General features: G+C 37.9%; 2 protein-coding genes across 8 annotated transcripts in view; one reads left to right on the forward strand and one right to left on the reverse strand.

Annotated features, from left to right (window-relative positions):
* The window catches only part of glmna (glomulin, FKBP associated protein a), a 92,138-nt gene extending 91,405 nt beyond the window's left edge, over positions 1-733 (forward strand). The window contains exon 20 of the mRNA XM_041208846.1: positions 668-733. The gene's annotated coding sequence lies outside the window, so the exon portion shown is untranslated. The remainder of the gene's footprint in view (positions 1-667) is intronic.
* Positions 1-17,262, reverse strand: part of btbd8 (BTB domain containing 8) — an 88,697-nt gene that overhangs the window by 35,663 nt on the left and 35,772 nt on the right. For all 7 annotated transcript variants that reach the window (XM_041208838.1, XM_041208839.1, XM_041208841.1 and 4 more), the window contains 4 exons: positions 10,188-10,284; positions 6,926-7,014; positions 6,733-6,835; positions 1,484-1,666 (listed from right to left, as the gene is read on the reverse strand). In XM_041208838.1, the coding sequence (XP_041064772.1) occupies positions 1,484-1,666; positions 6,733-6,835; positions 6,926-7,014; positions 10,188-10,284 (472 nt within the window). The remainder of the gene's footprint in view (positions 1-1,483; positions 1,667-6,732; positions 6,836-6,925; positions 7,015-10,187; positions 10,285-17,262) is intronic.

Raw genomic sequence — 17,262 nt, forward strand, 5'->3', positions numbered from 1 at the left:
CCACATGAAGGAGATTCAGTTTAAGCATTACTCAGTTACAAACTCATGGGTAATCGACAATTAATTCCCTTCCAAGAACCTGGAAATTTGAATTCTACCTCCAAGGAATTCCCATTGCACACATCTTCAAAAACTCAAATGGCTCCCAGATACATTACAATTGTGGCAAGTTGGAGTCTTGCAAATAGCAACAAATTCATGTTCTGATCTTGATCGAATGTAGATTCCAGATGATCTGGATTGTCTTCAGTTTGTAGTTTCAACAATATGCCAGCAACCACCTGTACTTCAAGTTCTAAATAAAAGGTCTGAGGGGGGCTAAATGTTTTATTGACTCTAAAGCATAGCTTCATAACTGCATTTTATGGAACATTCCTGCCAAATTTGCTTAATTTCAGTGATAAAATCACCACATCTAGCAGAGACAGGCAACATTTCCAGAACAATTAAATGATCTCAAAGTAATTTCAGATGACCATAAAGACAATTCTGGCTTATTTCCTCTGGGCTCTCAACTCAGTTTCCAGCAAACAAGATTAACATCTTAAAACTCAGCTATTCTGAAATGATTGCACAGATCCAGTCTGAAATCACTTTCATTATCTTTATTTCAACTGTTTTATTCTCCTTCCTTTTTTTTTTTTATATATTCATGAATAACACCCAGCCAAGTGAATACTCTCAAGCTTCTGACACATCTTTGTGCATCTGGATTAACTTTAGGTGAGTGGAGAAGTCATCAATTGACACACTCTCTTCACCTCTAATGAACTGCCCAACTACATTTAGTACCACCCCATGGACAGCACAGCTGAGATTACAAACTTAATTTTGAGTGGATAAGACTTCCATTCTGCCACTTCCAAAGGATTGGGGCTCCCATTTCCTGCAATATAACAAGATCAATTCTTGGAGTTAAGCTTAGAGAAAAGAAAAGCTATGTAAGCAGTTTATAGATTCAAGACATTTCAGAGACTTGAGCACAAAGACCAAGACTCCAGTGCAACACCAAGGGAGTAGCACACTGATGGAGGTGCCATCTTTTGGATGAAATGTTAAACAGAGGCCTCATCAGCCCTCTTGGTGGGCATATGGCATCCCATGACACTATTAGAAGAGCAGGGGAGCTCTCCCAAATGCCAATGTGTGCACCTCAAGCAACATGACAAACAGATTAACAAAGCATTCATTTACCTCATTGCTGATTGTGGAACCTTGTATACAAACTGGTTACCATGTTTTTCTTACAATATGACAGTGACTATACTTCGAAGTCAATGCAGTACTTTTTTAAAAAAATGTTTTGTGATGTCATAAAAGTCACTGTTTAAATACAAACTCTTCTTTTCCAATCACATACCTTGGCATGTAACAATGAATAAAGAACAAGCTCTTCATTTCAAAATCTGACTCTTACTAATGATTAGATCTTTCACATTAATAGTACTGGAGATGCATAATTGATAAGAAAAATGAATCTTGCCTTTAGCAGATGAAGGAAGCTTTTACTCCCGATTGTCTCAAGGAAGTGTGGCACAATGAACTTGATGCATTCATCCTGTAGCTCTTTTGTCAAGGCAATTGCTTGCTCTGCCCATTTTACCTCTGGAAGGCTCCACAGTAGACGGTCACTTTCCATTAACACTGAAACTACATTCTTCACATTCTGAAGGTCAAGTACGTACAATTGGTTAATGTGGCCAAGATTCTTTTTTAAAAAAGCTATGCACTTTAATATAACCTTACATAATTTGTCTTCAATAAATCCTTCACACTCAAATTCAAATTTTTTGAAAATATAAATCAAACTGCCAGCATGTATAGGTATTAACCAAACAGCCAAAAAGGGCTGAACATAATCACCTTATTAGAGGTTGCACTTACCTAATAGGAGGGAGTGTAACAGTATGGATCAAGGATATTATTAAAGTTCTAAACAGATGACACACTCAAGGGCTCAAAGACAGAATCTATTTGGCTGTAGCCAAGAAACCAAAAAGGAGCCATGCGTTTATTTTAGATCCCAATAGAGGAGATAAAGCAGGAAATCTGTTGTCAAATAGAGCAATAATAGCAGAAGTCTTTAATTACCTTAAAATGGACTGGGATACAAGACAAAAAATATGTAAAGGGCAAGGACAGCAAAGAATTCCTAAAACATGTATGGCAGGGCTACCTAAAAATTATCGCCCAATGAAGCAGTGATGGATTTAGTTCTGGGAAATAAAGTAAGGCAACCAGGGGATTGCATTGAGAACACTTCAGGATAACAGTGATCATAATATAATATAATCTCCAGCGCTTGGTATTAGGGCCGTTGCTTTACTTGTTATAAATAAATGATCTGCAAATTGGAAAGTTTGCAGATGGTACAAAACTTGGCAATGGTTTAAATATGGAGCAGGATAATAGACTTCAGGAGGACATAGACTGGTGAAATGGTTAGTCATGCAGTTTAATGAGGATAAGTACAAAGTGATGCACTGTGGGAGAAATAACATGCAGAGGTAGTATTACCTAAATGGTACTTTTTGCGTGGATGCAAGAGCAGACACACTTGGGAGCACATATTCATAATTCTTTGAAAATGACAGGGCAAGTTAATAAGGCAGTTAAGAAAGCAAATAGGATTAATTGGCTTTGTAAATAGGGATATTAAAATACAAAAATAAAGGAAGCCATGCTAAATCTTTACAAATCACTATTTAGGTCTCAGCCGGAGTATTGTGCACAATTTTGGGCACTACATCTTAGAAAGAACGTCAAGACCTTGGAATATGTACAGAGGGAGCTTACCAGGGATGGGGGAGTTCAGTTATGTGCAGAAATCAGAGAAATGGGATGGAATCTCAGAATCTCAGTGCAGAAGAGGCCCTTCAGCCCATCGAGTCTGCACCGACACATGAGAAACACCTGACCTACCTACCTAATCCCATTTACCAGCACTTGGCCCATAGCCTTGAATGTTATGACGTGCCAAGTGCTCATCCAGGTACTGTTTAAAGGATGTGAGGCAACCTGCCTCCACCACCCTCCCAGGCAGCGCATTCCTCAAGGTTCCTCAGAGCAGAGAAAGTTAAGGGGAGAATCAATAGAACTATGAGGGAGTGTTGCTGGAGCAAGTTAGGAGAAACTCTTTCCTTTGGCAAGTCGGTCAGTAGCCAGAGGTCATACATTTAAAATAATTGTCAAAAGAACTCGAGGGGAATTGAGAAGAACTCACCCACCCACCCCACCTGAGTGTGTTTAAAATCTGGAATACACTGAAAGGCTGACAGAAGCAGATTCCGTAGTAACTTTCAAAAGGCAACCAGACAACCAATTTTCATGGTTATGGGGAAAAAGCTGGGCAGTGGGACTAAATTGGACAGCTTTCAAAGAGCTGGCATAGGCATGACAAGTCAAATGGTCTCCTTTTGTGCTTTAAGATTCTATAAATGGCATGATATTCGATATCAACAACTCAGCTTAATTTTTTCCTAGCTTATCTACAAAAGGCAGCTGAAACTCTCTTCTGCACAACTGATTGAAGCTCATGGCCAAAAAAAAATCAGGCGACAAACTTTGCTCCCTCCTCCAAAAGAAACAGGCAAAAGAACAAACATCCAGTGATTGCTCAATCTACGGAGAGTCAGAATATTGTTAAAAGGATGAGCTTTGACAAGATCAGGAAACAAATCTTCACAGAATTCCTCCAATAGCTATGCTACAACAGTTGTAATTGGATTTCGTATCAATAAGAGGCGGAGTGTTTAAACTGTGTTTCGCTTATACTTGGGCTTTTAAAAAAAAATAATGGGGTCAACCACATTCAATGCAAACAAATTTGATGATCAATCATTAGGCAAGTTACTCGTCCTAATCAAATATTTCAGGCTTTATTTTTATCGTGAGATTCCCTCCCAAATTACATTTCACCAAAAAAAATCTAGCAAAATAGATATTTTGCTCAACCCCACGACAGGCTCCCATCCACATCCCTTTTCCAAATTCCCAAAAGGAAAAATCAATTACAAACTTGCCAATATATCTGACTCCAACAGCTGCCCCCTTCATCTCTTTAATTTCTCATGCAGCATAAAGCACTTTATTGAGATTGCAATTGGGCTATGGGTGCACCCTCCCACTCCATGCGCAGCTCAGCAAAATTTCTTTAACCTGTGTTCCCACAACTAAAATCTCAAAGAACCACTACAGAAATTTTAAAAATGGGAACGATCATCCCTCCTCCAAGCATGTTTACAAGTCCATGAACTGCTTTGTCAGTCTAAACCACTAGTATGATTTCATCCCCTTCCACCACACCCCCTCCCCACACCCGCCTACTCCATCTGTAACCTCACATACAAGCTCTCTGATTAGGACATGAATAGATACTGAACCAATCCAAAGCAGGAAGACCACAGGTCGTTGATTACCAGCCAGGCCTGGCAATTCCTCCCACCTAGTGTGCAGTGACCCCATTTGATGGGGAACTAAATTCACAGTTGATTGAATACACAGCAAACTGCATTCAGTCTGTATCTAAAATTTAGTTTGCTGCATAATGGGTTCCCAGATCATAGAAATGACGAGCCCCCACCCCAGTTTACTACAATACCAATTTGGGGACATACAACAGGTGGAGGAAGGAGGAGGCGGCGGCGGCTTCTCAAATTGATTTATGTGCAGGAGAAGCAAAAAAGCAATTAAAAAAGTAGAACAGGCTCAGAGCCATTTCAAAACGAAAATCCCATGAGATTGTGCTCAGTAGTGAGTACCTTGCCCATGGGATTTGGCAGCTATAAAGGTATGAAGGCAGAGCTGGCTATATCAAACTGGGAAGATTCAGTGGCAGACTTTTAAGGAGATATTTAATAACTCTCAGCAAATATTTAACCCAGTAAGAAAGAGAGACTCTGAGGAGGATACATCATCTGTGGCTGAATAGGAAATTGAAGATTGCATCAATGGAAAGAAATCTGCAAAGGTTAGGTGGTGGGTCAGAAGATCGAAAAGAACCAACAAAGAATGAGTTAAAAAAAGGGAGAAAGTAGGGTATGAGAGAAAGCTATCTAATAAGATAGTAAAATTTTCTATAAGTATTTATATAGAAAAACAGTAACTAAAGCTAGCTAGGGTGCGATTCTGGGGAATGGATATTGTGTGCCTGTCTTTACTGTGGAAGACTTAGAAAACTTCCCAAAGATACTTGAAAATAAAGAGATGAAAGGGAGGGAGGAACCTAAAACAATTCCCATCATCGGGGAAAAGATGCTGAGAAACTACTAGAGCTAAAGGCTGACAAGTCCACAGGACCAGATGGCCTGTATCCTACGGTCTTAAAAGCAGTGGCTACAGATCATAGAGGCATTGGTTATCATCCTCCAAAATTCCTTCGATCCTGAGAAAGGTCCCAGCAGATTGGAAAATAGCAAATTTAACACCCTGTTTCAAGAAAGGAGGGAGACAGAAAGCAGGAAACTATAAGCCTGTTAGCCTAACATCTGTCATGGAGATTCTAGCAGGATACTTAGAAAATTGATGGGATCAGGCAGAGACAGCATGGTTTTGTGAAAGGGAAATAGTGTTTAACTAATTTATTAGTGCTTTTTTGAGGAAGTAATAAGCAAGGTGAATATAGGGGAACCGGCAGATGTGTATTTACAAAATGCATTTGATAAAGGTTGCAACACAAATCAAGAACACATGGTATAGAGAGTAACATTAGCATGGATAAAGCCAACAAGGAGAACATAGGAATAAATGAGTCTCTTTGGAATTGGCAAGCTATAACTAGTGAAGAGCCACAGGGATCAGTGCTGGGGCCTCAACCACATTTACAGATGTATTTACTATTTTAAATACTGGAATTTTTTATTAAATTGACTGATTACTAAATTTTGTATCATCTACAAAATTCCCCACAGACTGATCTGCCCAAGGTCTCCCCAAAATGCAATGCCATTTTTAAACATTCCTTCTAGGGGTGTGACTGTTGCTGGAGAAGCCAGCATTTATTGTCTATCTTATAACTTAGATGCTTGCTAGTTTACTTTAGAAGGCAGCGAAGTGTCAACCATGTTCAGGGTGGGACTAGATTCATGTACAGGCGTTACCAGGCAATAATGGCAGGTTTCTTCTCTTTGTTTTTCGAAAAACAATCTGACAGCTTCAGTGCCATGGTCATTACTGATTTTTTAAAAATTCCAAATTTAAATACACTGGTTGGGATCAATGGCCTGTTTCTATAGTGTATATCCTACGTATGCAATAAAAGTAATCCGCATATTTAAACAATTATGGTGGACCTCTGCATTTCAAGTTATTAACATAAGCACTGCATAACCATACGCAATAAGGCTTTTGAATTCTGAAACGAGCATTGATACCATTGTGAGGTAGGGTGGGATTCATGTCAGAACAGTCGAGTTATTTTACAGCAAACCAAGTCTATAAAGAGTCTCTAGAAGCTATAGAGAACAAAAAAGTTCCCAACCAAAACTTCAGCCAAGTCTCCCAATAGAAGCAGGGTAACATCTCCAGTGAAACGCAGAGTGGAGGAAAACTGCTTAATAGAAACTATGTGCATAAAATCAATCCAAGTCACTTAACAGCATTGTGGTCTGCAGGTATGGTGAGCTACCCAATTATCTCCATTCTGGCTGGGAATATATTGTGAGGCCACTTTATAATAACACTGCAACATCATTGTTAGGGCTTAAAAAGATATTGCTGATGGACATTACTTACTAAAGACTGGACTACAGACATCAGACAGGCTTTCTGCAGTTCTGCTGGAAGGCGGGCAAAATTCTTCCCTGACCAGCATTTCACAAAATATTTGGTAATCCATCTGAAAAAAACCCCATAAATTTTAGAACAATTTTCTTTCAAAAAAAAAGTTGCATTCGGCACCTGCAGATTCACACCAAATTAATTTTACCTCATACAGGAACTGTAAAGGCCATCAATTCCAACTGAGTGAGATATCTGCAGGCATTCCAGAATAGACTGCTGCATTCCAATAACAGGCTATAAATTAATCAAAAGAAAAATAATGAGAAAGGGGGCAAACAGACCACATTGACTGAATGCAATTAGTATTAAATACATCTCTCCATAATTAGTGCACTGGCAGTATAACATTCACATTGCAACAAAATCTAAACCAAAGAGAAAAAAAGGACAGCAAACAGTTCACAAGCACTGAAAATCAAGTTAAAGGTTCTATTTGATTTTTTGGTAAATATGTCATCCCTGCTCTCAAACACATGCTGTTCTATCCTCTGCTCAGCAACATCAAGCAGAGACACACTGTGAAAACACAGTGGATATCCTATTCACTCAAGTCCTCCGCTGTTGCTTGAAAAAAAAAAATCACAATTGCAACAATTGGGGAGAAGCAGAATCTGTTTAATGTACAAATGAAATTTCAAAAACAATACCAGAAATGAAGGCTCTAAATCAGCAACGGGAAAGCGAGTATAATTGAAATATCTGAAACAAATGGCTGTCTTCAATCTCTCATTGTGGAGCAACCCCTTAAAAGCTCATCAAGTATGTGAAAACAACGACCTTGGGGGAAGTAATGTACTGACTATTAGGCTAGAAAGGGGTCCAAATAAGGCTTCTTGCAGTTCTGCTGAAAAACAGGCAAAACTATAGTTTATTGATTTTTGACAGTTATCAAAGTATCAACCATTGTTTCACTGAGACCTGAGCAAAATAAAAGTGGTAACATGCAAGTTGGTCAGCATTTAAAACTATTGGATGAAATGCTTCAGAGACAATCAGAAATAAAGAAAAACTTTTTTTTTGCCCTCAGGTAAAATGTTTTTAAAATCATAAATCATCTCTTTCTGGAAGGTTTCATTTTATTTTAAGAGAACTTGAAAAAAAAACCCCAACAGTTCTTGGAATTTGCATTGGCCTCAAAAATTCTGCAGCTTTCATTTCACATTTTACGGCCATTTCACTTTTCTGCCACGATCTGGCCAATTAATCTTTCAGAATATCAAGCTATATAACACAGCACACATCATATCTAATGTGGAAACATGGGGGAAGAAAAAAAAACCCATCAATCCGCATCTTGTCCTCATCTCTCCTCATGCAAGAGAGAGTAGACCATTCAGCCTCTCAAGCCTGTATCACCCTTAAATCAGATCATGGTTGATCCAAACCTCAATGCACTTGCCCACCTTTGATTAAAAAAAAAATCAATCCAAGTATTAAAAAGATCCAATTCTCCCAGTATCCATGGCATTCTGGGGGAAGAGAACTCCAGATTTCTACTTCTCTTTGTACATTTAAAAAATCATCCCCATTTCTCTCCTAAACAGCCCAGCTCTGGTTTTAAGATTATGCTGACTTGTTCATAATTTCACCCACAGGAAATAGTTTCTCTATATTTACTACAGCCAGCATCGTTTTAATATTGAATAAAGTATTATTGAATCCTTTTATCGTTTTAAATACCCTGATCAAATCACCGCTCAGGTTCTTATATAGACATCCAAATCTTTGTTCTTTCACAGTTTCTAAATTCCGTCCGTTAAGAAAAAATTTCTAATCTGCCTTTTTTGGATCCAAAGTGGATGACTCTCAGCTCCTGTGAATTCTATGTGAGTGAATAGGACTGCAAATACTCTATGTCCTTTTGTAACTTCATGTTCACATCTGCACAACTTGCTGTCTTCTTACAATACAATCTGCCACTTTGGATATACAGCTCTCTATTCATTCAACCAAGCCATTGATAAATACAGTGAAAAGTCAAGGCCCCTGGCAACATCACTGGTCACATCCTGTCAACTAGAGGACAAAAGCTTTAGCTGATGTAGTTTCAACAGTGCATGATGTATTTTGTAAAGAATTTATAATGGACCCTTGATGTCTGCCTTTGCAGAGCTCTCAGGGGAAAGAGACAGGGGGAGGGAATAATAATTCAAACAGAGGTTTATATAGTACCAACACCAATCCTTTGTCTACTGCAGCTAACCTGTGATCAGAAAATTGCATTCAAATCTCCCTCACGTCCCAGAATATTCAATTTATTAAGCTTCAAATAACAAAACAAATCCACCCTCCAGGGTTCAAACTTAGACTAAATCCGGTCATAGGTTCAGACTTAGAAATAATTCGCTTATTCAATGGATGCATACAATTACTGAATCGTGCACTGAGCTTTACATCAAGTGCAAATAAGTTACATACCCTGATAGAGCACTATTTAAAAACAACTGTAACAATGAAAGACATGTGCCAAGGTTGTGGTTAACTGTGCCATGATCGAATTAAATGGCCTACTCGTTTTCCTATGTACCTAGACGCTTTCTGGTAATGGTGGATGCAATTTAACACTTAAGTTACAAGGAGACTGAAAACTTCAGAGTTGTCATGCAATTAAAGCAGAGGCAGCAAAAGTTAATTTTGAGTTGAAAGGAAATACACTGCATAAATTCAAGGACTGGTGGGAGTCCAAGATACTAAATTATCAGCAGGAACACAAGGGGGGAAAAAAAAAGTGAGAAAAATGTAAATTGAAAAAAAAAAGCAGCCCACCGGAATTCTGAGGAATGCAACTGCTGCACAAATCAGTTTGAAGCTAAACCAGGCAGAATATAGCTCCATTTCTTGTTTTTCAATGCACAATGACTGGCTGACTAACCATTGGGGAACAATAACGCATTGTCTTTGGGCTCAAGACAATCTTCTGTTCTAGGCCATGGAAACCTTTTAACAGCTGTAGATTCTTATGATGTGTATATGCTTGAGGAATTTACTGGGGCAATGAATGGAGGAAGGGGTTATAAACTGATCACAATCAGAACTTAGTGAATGTAACAGGAGTCAATTTAGACAGTACGCAACATCTGCAGCTAAATTCACAGATAGACAATGTTCATCTTAAAAATGAGGTTTGGGTCTATTGCCTCAACAAATCTAATGTCAATTATATTGCTTGTGTATGTTAAAATTGAGAACCAACTGCCCAAATTCAGCAGTTAATCAAAACAAAACTTATTTTTTCAACTCCCATAAGGCAAGATGTCCTCTGACCAAAGCAACAGCATGAACATGGAAAGCCCAAAAATCAAAGAAGAAAAACACTAACAGCTGAAAACAAGAATTGTGTTCACTTCCAGCATAAAACTGCATTTTGGGTTGCTGTACAATCATTACTATACAAAACAGAATGTTACCTTGTGAAAAAACTTGCAATAATCCTTCTTCAAAACATGGAGGACAACTTTCTTCAACCCATCCAAGTTGTACATATCTGCTAACGTAAGCACGGAGCTGAGGGAAAGAAAAGTGCCAAGTTAGCACCAAGATTTACTCAAGTTATCATCTTGCTTTCATGTTCTGTGTTTGGGATTCTTCATCATTGCTTAAGCTCATGCTTCACTTAGTGATCTTTAGAATAATTGGTGTGTGCAGCATGCATCTGACCAATGGACCCATAACAATGTTTGTTCATTAGTCATCCTAATTTATAAAAGGAAAACCTTGCTGCCAAATAAAATAGTTGCATATATATTTGATGAGGGTCTCCCTCAAATACCAGATGCATGTTCTGAAATGATTAAATATCTTGGGGTAGAGTTTCCATTTTGGGTGCAAGTCACATCTGAAATTGCGCTAGTTTTGAGCAGTTTATTTTCCCTCAAGTTTCTGCTCAAACTCCTATGCCTGTTGCCAAAACGAAATCTCTACTGAACTGGTGCAAATGGGCAGTGTTTTAGAACACATTAAAATGATTTTTCCTTTAAAATTACCCAAATGTAATTAAGGGTGGTAACTAGGTGCAGTTTGATTAAAACAGCTGAAAATGGTTATGTCACACAAAAAAAACACAAACATTTTAATCAGAGTCCACCAACTGAGAGTACTGATCTCAAATATCCAACTAAAAAAAAATGCACAGAACCATTTCCTAGTTATATTGGGGTACAGTAATCAGCTTTTCAATAAACTAAAATAGATATTCAAAGACTTGTAAAACATACCTATTAGCATCCATAAAAACTGGCTTAATTTTGAAAGCCCCCTCAAAGGCTTGCAAATAAGTACAATAATCAGAAATTCCCAATTCAGTCTGGAGGTGTGGCTAGTTATGCAGATACAGTGCCTGCTTCTAGCACCATATTTTATTAAAACTAGTATAAAAAGATCATGGAAACTCAATTTGCACTTAAACGGCAGAATTTAGCCCTTGGAATAGCGGGCAGGCCCCACCGGCTTGGCGGTGGGCAGGTTGCTGAAACCCGCCGCCATTTTGAGTGGGCGGACCAATTAAGGCCCACCCAGCAGCCTGTCCAACGGGAAGTGCTTTGCACGTCCTGCTCCGGAGGTGGGGGGAAAATCCCCGACTGTCAAAGTGCGCTCTTTCACGCATGCACGCGAAAGAGCGCATTGCTTCCTAGGGCAAAGTCCTGTCTCAGGCGGTTTAGTGAAAGGTAAGTAAAGTCAAAAAAAAGACATTTTATAATTATTAAAATGTTCCCCCCTCATGTGACAATGTCACACAAAATGGGACATGTTGATAAACTCATGTAAAAATTTAATAAGTTTTTACAAAACGGTAATGAAAGTTCATCCTGCCGGTGGATGAAGTTTCATTAATAATCTATAGGCCGCTGGGGCTCCTGGCCTGCCCGCCAGCTTTAAGGTTGGCCGGGCAGGGCATTTAACTATCTTAATGAGCCTGTCAATGGCCTTAATTGGCCACTGACAGGTCGGCCGGCAGACAGCTGATATCCTCCCAACGTCATCCTGCGTCATTTTCCCCTCAGCAAGCAGGCTCCGCCCCCAAGTCGCCAAGGGGAAAATCCTGACCAAGGTTCCATGATCTCTTGTCTTGGTTTTGCTGATTTCAGGCAAACTTCACCAAAAGCTAGTGTGGAGCAGAAATGCCAGACTATTACATTTGCTGGACACATATGGCTTGAGTTTTCTCTAAAAACTTGAATAATTATAGACAATTAAAATAACAGCCGTGGCATATTTCAACAATCTCGGATTTTTTAAAAAATCAAAAATTAATTTCAACTTGGAAGCAAAAGGTAGCGACAGAAAAACTCTGGTTGTCTTGCAAGGCTCAAGGCTGTAGGTCTAAGCATTTTCTCCCCTTCCGCATCAATGCTCTGATATTAGCTTCTGGTCATACTCTAGTACTGCAACAATGTACAGTAACTCCTTGCTTATTATAGTTGCGTTCCTGAAAAGTAAAATTTTAAGTGAATCAACTTTAAGCGAATCAGATTTTCCCATTATGACTAACGTAAAAGCTGCAATTAGGTCCTTTCTGATTAGAAAATTAATTAAAACATTATACTAAGTTGAAGTACTGTACATTCCCAAATTCTTATATTCTTAAATGAAATAAATTTATTTTGTTTTGCATGTCAATAAAAATGAAATATGCTAGCCTTTTCTATTTACCTTCTGTTTGCCAACCACTCTCAAACCCTTGCCGTGAGTGGGACATTGGGAGTGTGTCAGGGAACGGAGGACACTGCTCCAAAATGACACCGATCAGGCCATGCAGTGCTATATAGGTCCCAGTGTGAGACAATGCTAGTGTGCATACCCATTATATCCGCGATATTAAAGCAGAATGATGCTGAATGAAGCAACTTCAAACAGGGACTTACTGTAATATGATCAGAGACATGTACAGCAGACACTCTTTGCAATGTGCTTCTTGGGAACTAGCCAAATGTCACTTCATAACAAAACTGATGCGACAATTAGAAATTCAGTGTGAAATCCATGAACAAGCTTTGTAGCTTCCAATGACCAATGTTAATCCCAATTGCTCTATAAACATACAATTACTGGATATTAAATATTTGTTGATTCCAAGGCATTAAAATTACCACAAAGCGATCTGCTTTTTACTCTGATACATCAACAGCCTTACCTGGGAATAGAAAAGCAATTTGGTCCCCTTCCGACAGCACAGAAGGAATTAATATCACCAGCACAATGAGCAGAAGCATAGGATTTCTGATTGTACATTTACAAAGTAACTCCCCAATATCCAGTTTGTAAAGTCACTAAGATAGGTGGAATCAAGATGTCAGTTTCTTTGCCTCTAGAACTGTTTACTACCATTAGATAAGAGAATCTGGATGAGCTGCAAGGGAGTCAAACTGGTTGAGGGGAAATAGTACAAAGTCAGCCCAATTTTTCTTGACCACAGCAGGGAAGAAAAAATTGGACAGGATTTAAAACAGAGCTGCTCAGCTATCACCCATTTCTGCCTTACTGACTACTGTCAAAAAGTTTACCCTCCCCGAAAATTTCTGATTCGAAAACTAATGAGTGGCAAATGAATGTCAAGTTATCATCTAAACACATTCTGTTCCTTTAACTTTCAGAGGTGATTCTGGCTTAATCATCCCTGCATTTCACTCTTGTGGCACAGCCAAAAGGCTAAAGATTATTGGTGCAGTTCAGAAAATATTAATTTCTGAATGGCCTCAAGGTAGAAGGGAAGCTTAAAATAACACAAAGTACTTTTTTTTAAATATAAAAAAAGTAACGTTTTCCAAGGAGGCATAAAAACATTTTAACAGGAACATAGGACTTGGGAGAAGGAGTAAGCCCTTCAAGGCTGCTCTGCCATTCAAGTTGATCATGGCAGATCCAATTGTGGTCTCAACTCCATCTTCCTGTCTGCTCCCCATAACCCTTGGCTCACTTGTCTATCAAAAGTCTAGCCTTGAATAAATTCAATGACCCAACCTTCAGTGCTTTGAGAAGAGAATTCCACACACTAAAGACCCTCAGAAGAAATTTCCCTTCAATCTCTGTCTAAGGGAGAGGTCAATCTTAAAACTGTCCCCTAGTTCTAGCCTCCCCCACAAGAGGAACCACCCTCCCAGTATACAATAAGGCTCTCTAAGGGTCTTATGTTTTAATAAGGTCACCTCTCATTCTTCCAAAATCCAATGGGTATAAACTCAACCTGTTCAACATTTCTTCATGAGTTAAGCCCTTCATCCCAGGAATGAGGAATTAACCTTCTCAGAACTGTTTCTAACACAATTATATCCTTTTTTCAAATAAGGAGACCAAATGTGTACACAGTCCCTTCATCCAAGTCATTAATATAGATTGTAACTAGTTGAGGCCTCAGCACTGATCCTGCCAAACTAAAAAAATCTTATTTCCACCCCCCCCAATCTCTGCTTCCTGTTAGCTACCAAATCTTTATTCATGCTAGTATGTTACCCCTACACCATTTGCACAAATCAATTGTTTTCATACCACATCAGCAACTAATCAAATTTTGGTTTAAATATATTAGCTAATAAGCACACCCAATTCCTGACTGCCTGTAAGAGATTTTATTCTACCGATCCATTTAGGATTTGCACTTCAAGGCCAGAGAATCAGAGTCTTGGATCTTTCTGAAGTCAACTAAGTGTTACTATTCAGATGAACAACAATGTAAGTATTATACACCATATAGTCAGTAACAGCAGTAGTGGCATCTGACAGCATCGCCATGACAACAATTTAAAACCGGTCTGCTGAGCAAACAAACAAGAGAAGGTCAATCAGGCCATATCTCACTGCTCCCAGCATCATTATTTGATGATTCCATTAGGTGCTCTCCCCTCCACCACATGTTGATTCCCCCCTACCTTAAGGGAGCATCAAGTTCCTTCCTCTAGTCCAGTTACCAGCCTTCACCCATAACGCAACTTTTTATTCCCAAGAGAGATAGACACAGATACTTGTACTAATAGACACAGATACTTGTACTAATAGACACAGATACTTGTACTAATAGACACAGATACTTGTACTAATAGACACAGATACTTGTACTAATAGACACAGATACTTGTACTAATAGACACAGATACTTGTACTAATAGACACAGATACTTGTACTAATAGACACAGATACTTGTACTAATAGACACAGATACTTGTACTAATGAGACACAGATACTTGTACTAATGAGACACAGATACTTGTACTAATAGACACAGATACTTGTACTAATAGACACAGATACTTGTACTAATAGACACAGATACTTGTACTAATAGACACAGATACTTGTACTAATAGACACAGATACTTGTACTAATGAGACACAGATACTTGTACTAATGAGACACAGATACTTGTACTAATAGACACAGATACTTGTACTAATAGACACAGATACTTGTACTAATAGACACAGATACTTGTACTAATAGACACAGATACTTGTACTAATAGACACAGATACTTGTACTAATAGACACAGATACTTGTACTAATAGACACAGATACTTGTACTAATGAGACACAGATACTTGTACTAATAGACACAGATACTTGTACTAATAGACACAGATACTTGTACTAATAGACACAGATACTTGTACTAATAGACACAGATACTTGTACTAATAGACACAGATACTTGTACTAATGAGACACAGATACTTGTACTAATAGACACAGATACTTGTACTAATAGACACAGATACTTGTACTAATAGACACAGATACTTGTACTAATAGACACAGATACTTGTACTAATAGACACAGATACTTGTACTAATAGACACAGATACTTGTACTAATAGACACAGATACTTGTACTAATAGACACAGATACTTGTACTAATAGACACAGATACTTGTACTAATAGACACAGATACTTGTACTAATAGACACAGATACTTGTACTAATAGACACAGATACTTGTACTAATAGACACAGATACTTGTACTAATAGACACAGATACTTGTACTAATAGACACAGATACTTGTACTAATAGACACAGATACTTGTACTAATAGACACAGATACTTGTACTAATAGACACAGATACTTGTACTAATAGACACAGATACTTGTACTAATAGACACAGATACTTGTACTAATAGACACAGATACTTGTACTAATAGACACAGATACTTGTACTAATAGACACAGATACTTGTACTAATAGACACAGATACTTGTACTAATAGACACAGATACTTGTACTAATAGACACAGATACTTGTACTAATAGACACAGATACTTGTACTAATAGACACAGATACTTGTACTAATAGACACAGATACTTGTACTAATAGACACAGATACTTGTACTAATAGACACAGATACTTGTACTAATAGACACAGATACTTGTACTAATAGACACAGATACTTGTACTAATAGACACAGATACTTGTACTAATAGACACAGATACTTGTACTAATAGACACAGATACTTGTACTAATAGACACAGATACTTGTACTAATAGACACAGATACTTGTACTAATAGACACAGATACTTGTACTAATAGACACAGATACTTGTACTAATAGACACAGATACTTGTACTAATAGACACAGATACTTGTACTAATAGACACAGATACTTGTACTAATAGACACAGATACTTGTACTAATAGACACAGATACTTGTACTAATAGACACAGATACTTGTACTAATAGACACAGATACTTGTACTAATAGACACAGATACTTGTACTAATAGACACAGATACTTGTACTAATAGACACAGATACTTGTACTAATAGACACAGATACTTGTACTAATAGACACAGATACTTGTACTAATAGACACAGATACTTGTACTAATAGACACAGATACTTGTACTAATGAGACACAGATACTTGTACTAATGAGACACAGATACTTGTACTAATAGACACAGATACTTGTACTAATAGACACAGATACTTGTACTAATAGACACAGATACTTGTACTAATAGACACAGATACTTGTACTAATAGACACAGATACTTGTACTAATAGACACAGATACTTGTACTAATAGACACAGATACTTGTACTAATAGACACAGATACTTGTACTAATAGACACAGATACTTGTACTAATAGACACAGATACTTGTACTAATAGACACAGATACTTGTACTAATAGACACAGATACTTGTACTAATAGACACAGATACTTGTACTAATAGACACAGATACTTGTACTAATAGACACAGATACTTGTACTAATAGACACAGATACTTGTACTAATAGACACAGATACTTGTACTAATAGACACAGATACTTGTACTAATAGACACAGATACTTGTACTAATAGACACAGATACTTGTACTAATAGACACAGATACTTGTACTAATAGACACAGATACTTGTACTAATAGACACAGATACTTGTACTAATAGACACAGATACTTGTACTAATAGACACAGATACTTGTACTAATAGACACAGATACTTGTACTAATA

The sequence above is a fragment of the Carcharodon carcharias genome, chromosome 16, assembly GCF_017639515.1.
Source record: "Carcharodon carcharias isolate sCarCar2 chromosome 16, sCarCar2.pri, whole genome shotgun sequence".
Classification (NCBI taxonomy): Eukaryota; Metazoa; Chordata; class Chondrichthyes; order Lamniformes; family Lamnidae; genus Carcharodon; species Carcharodon carcharias.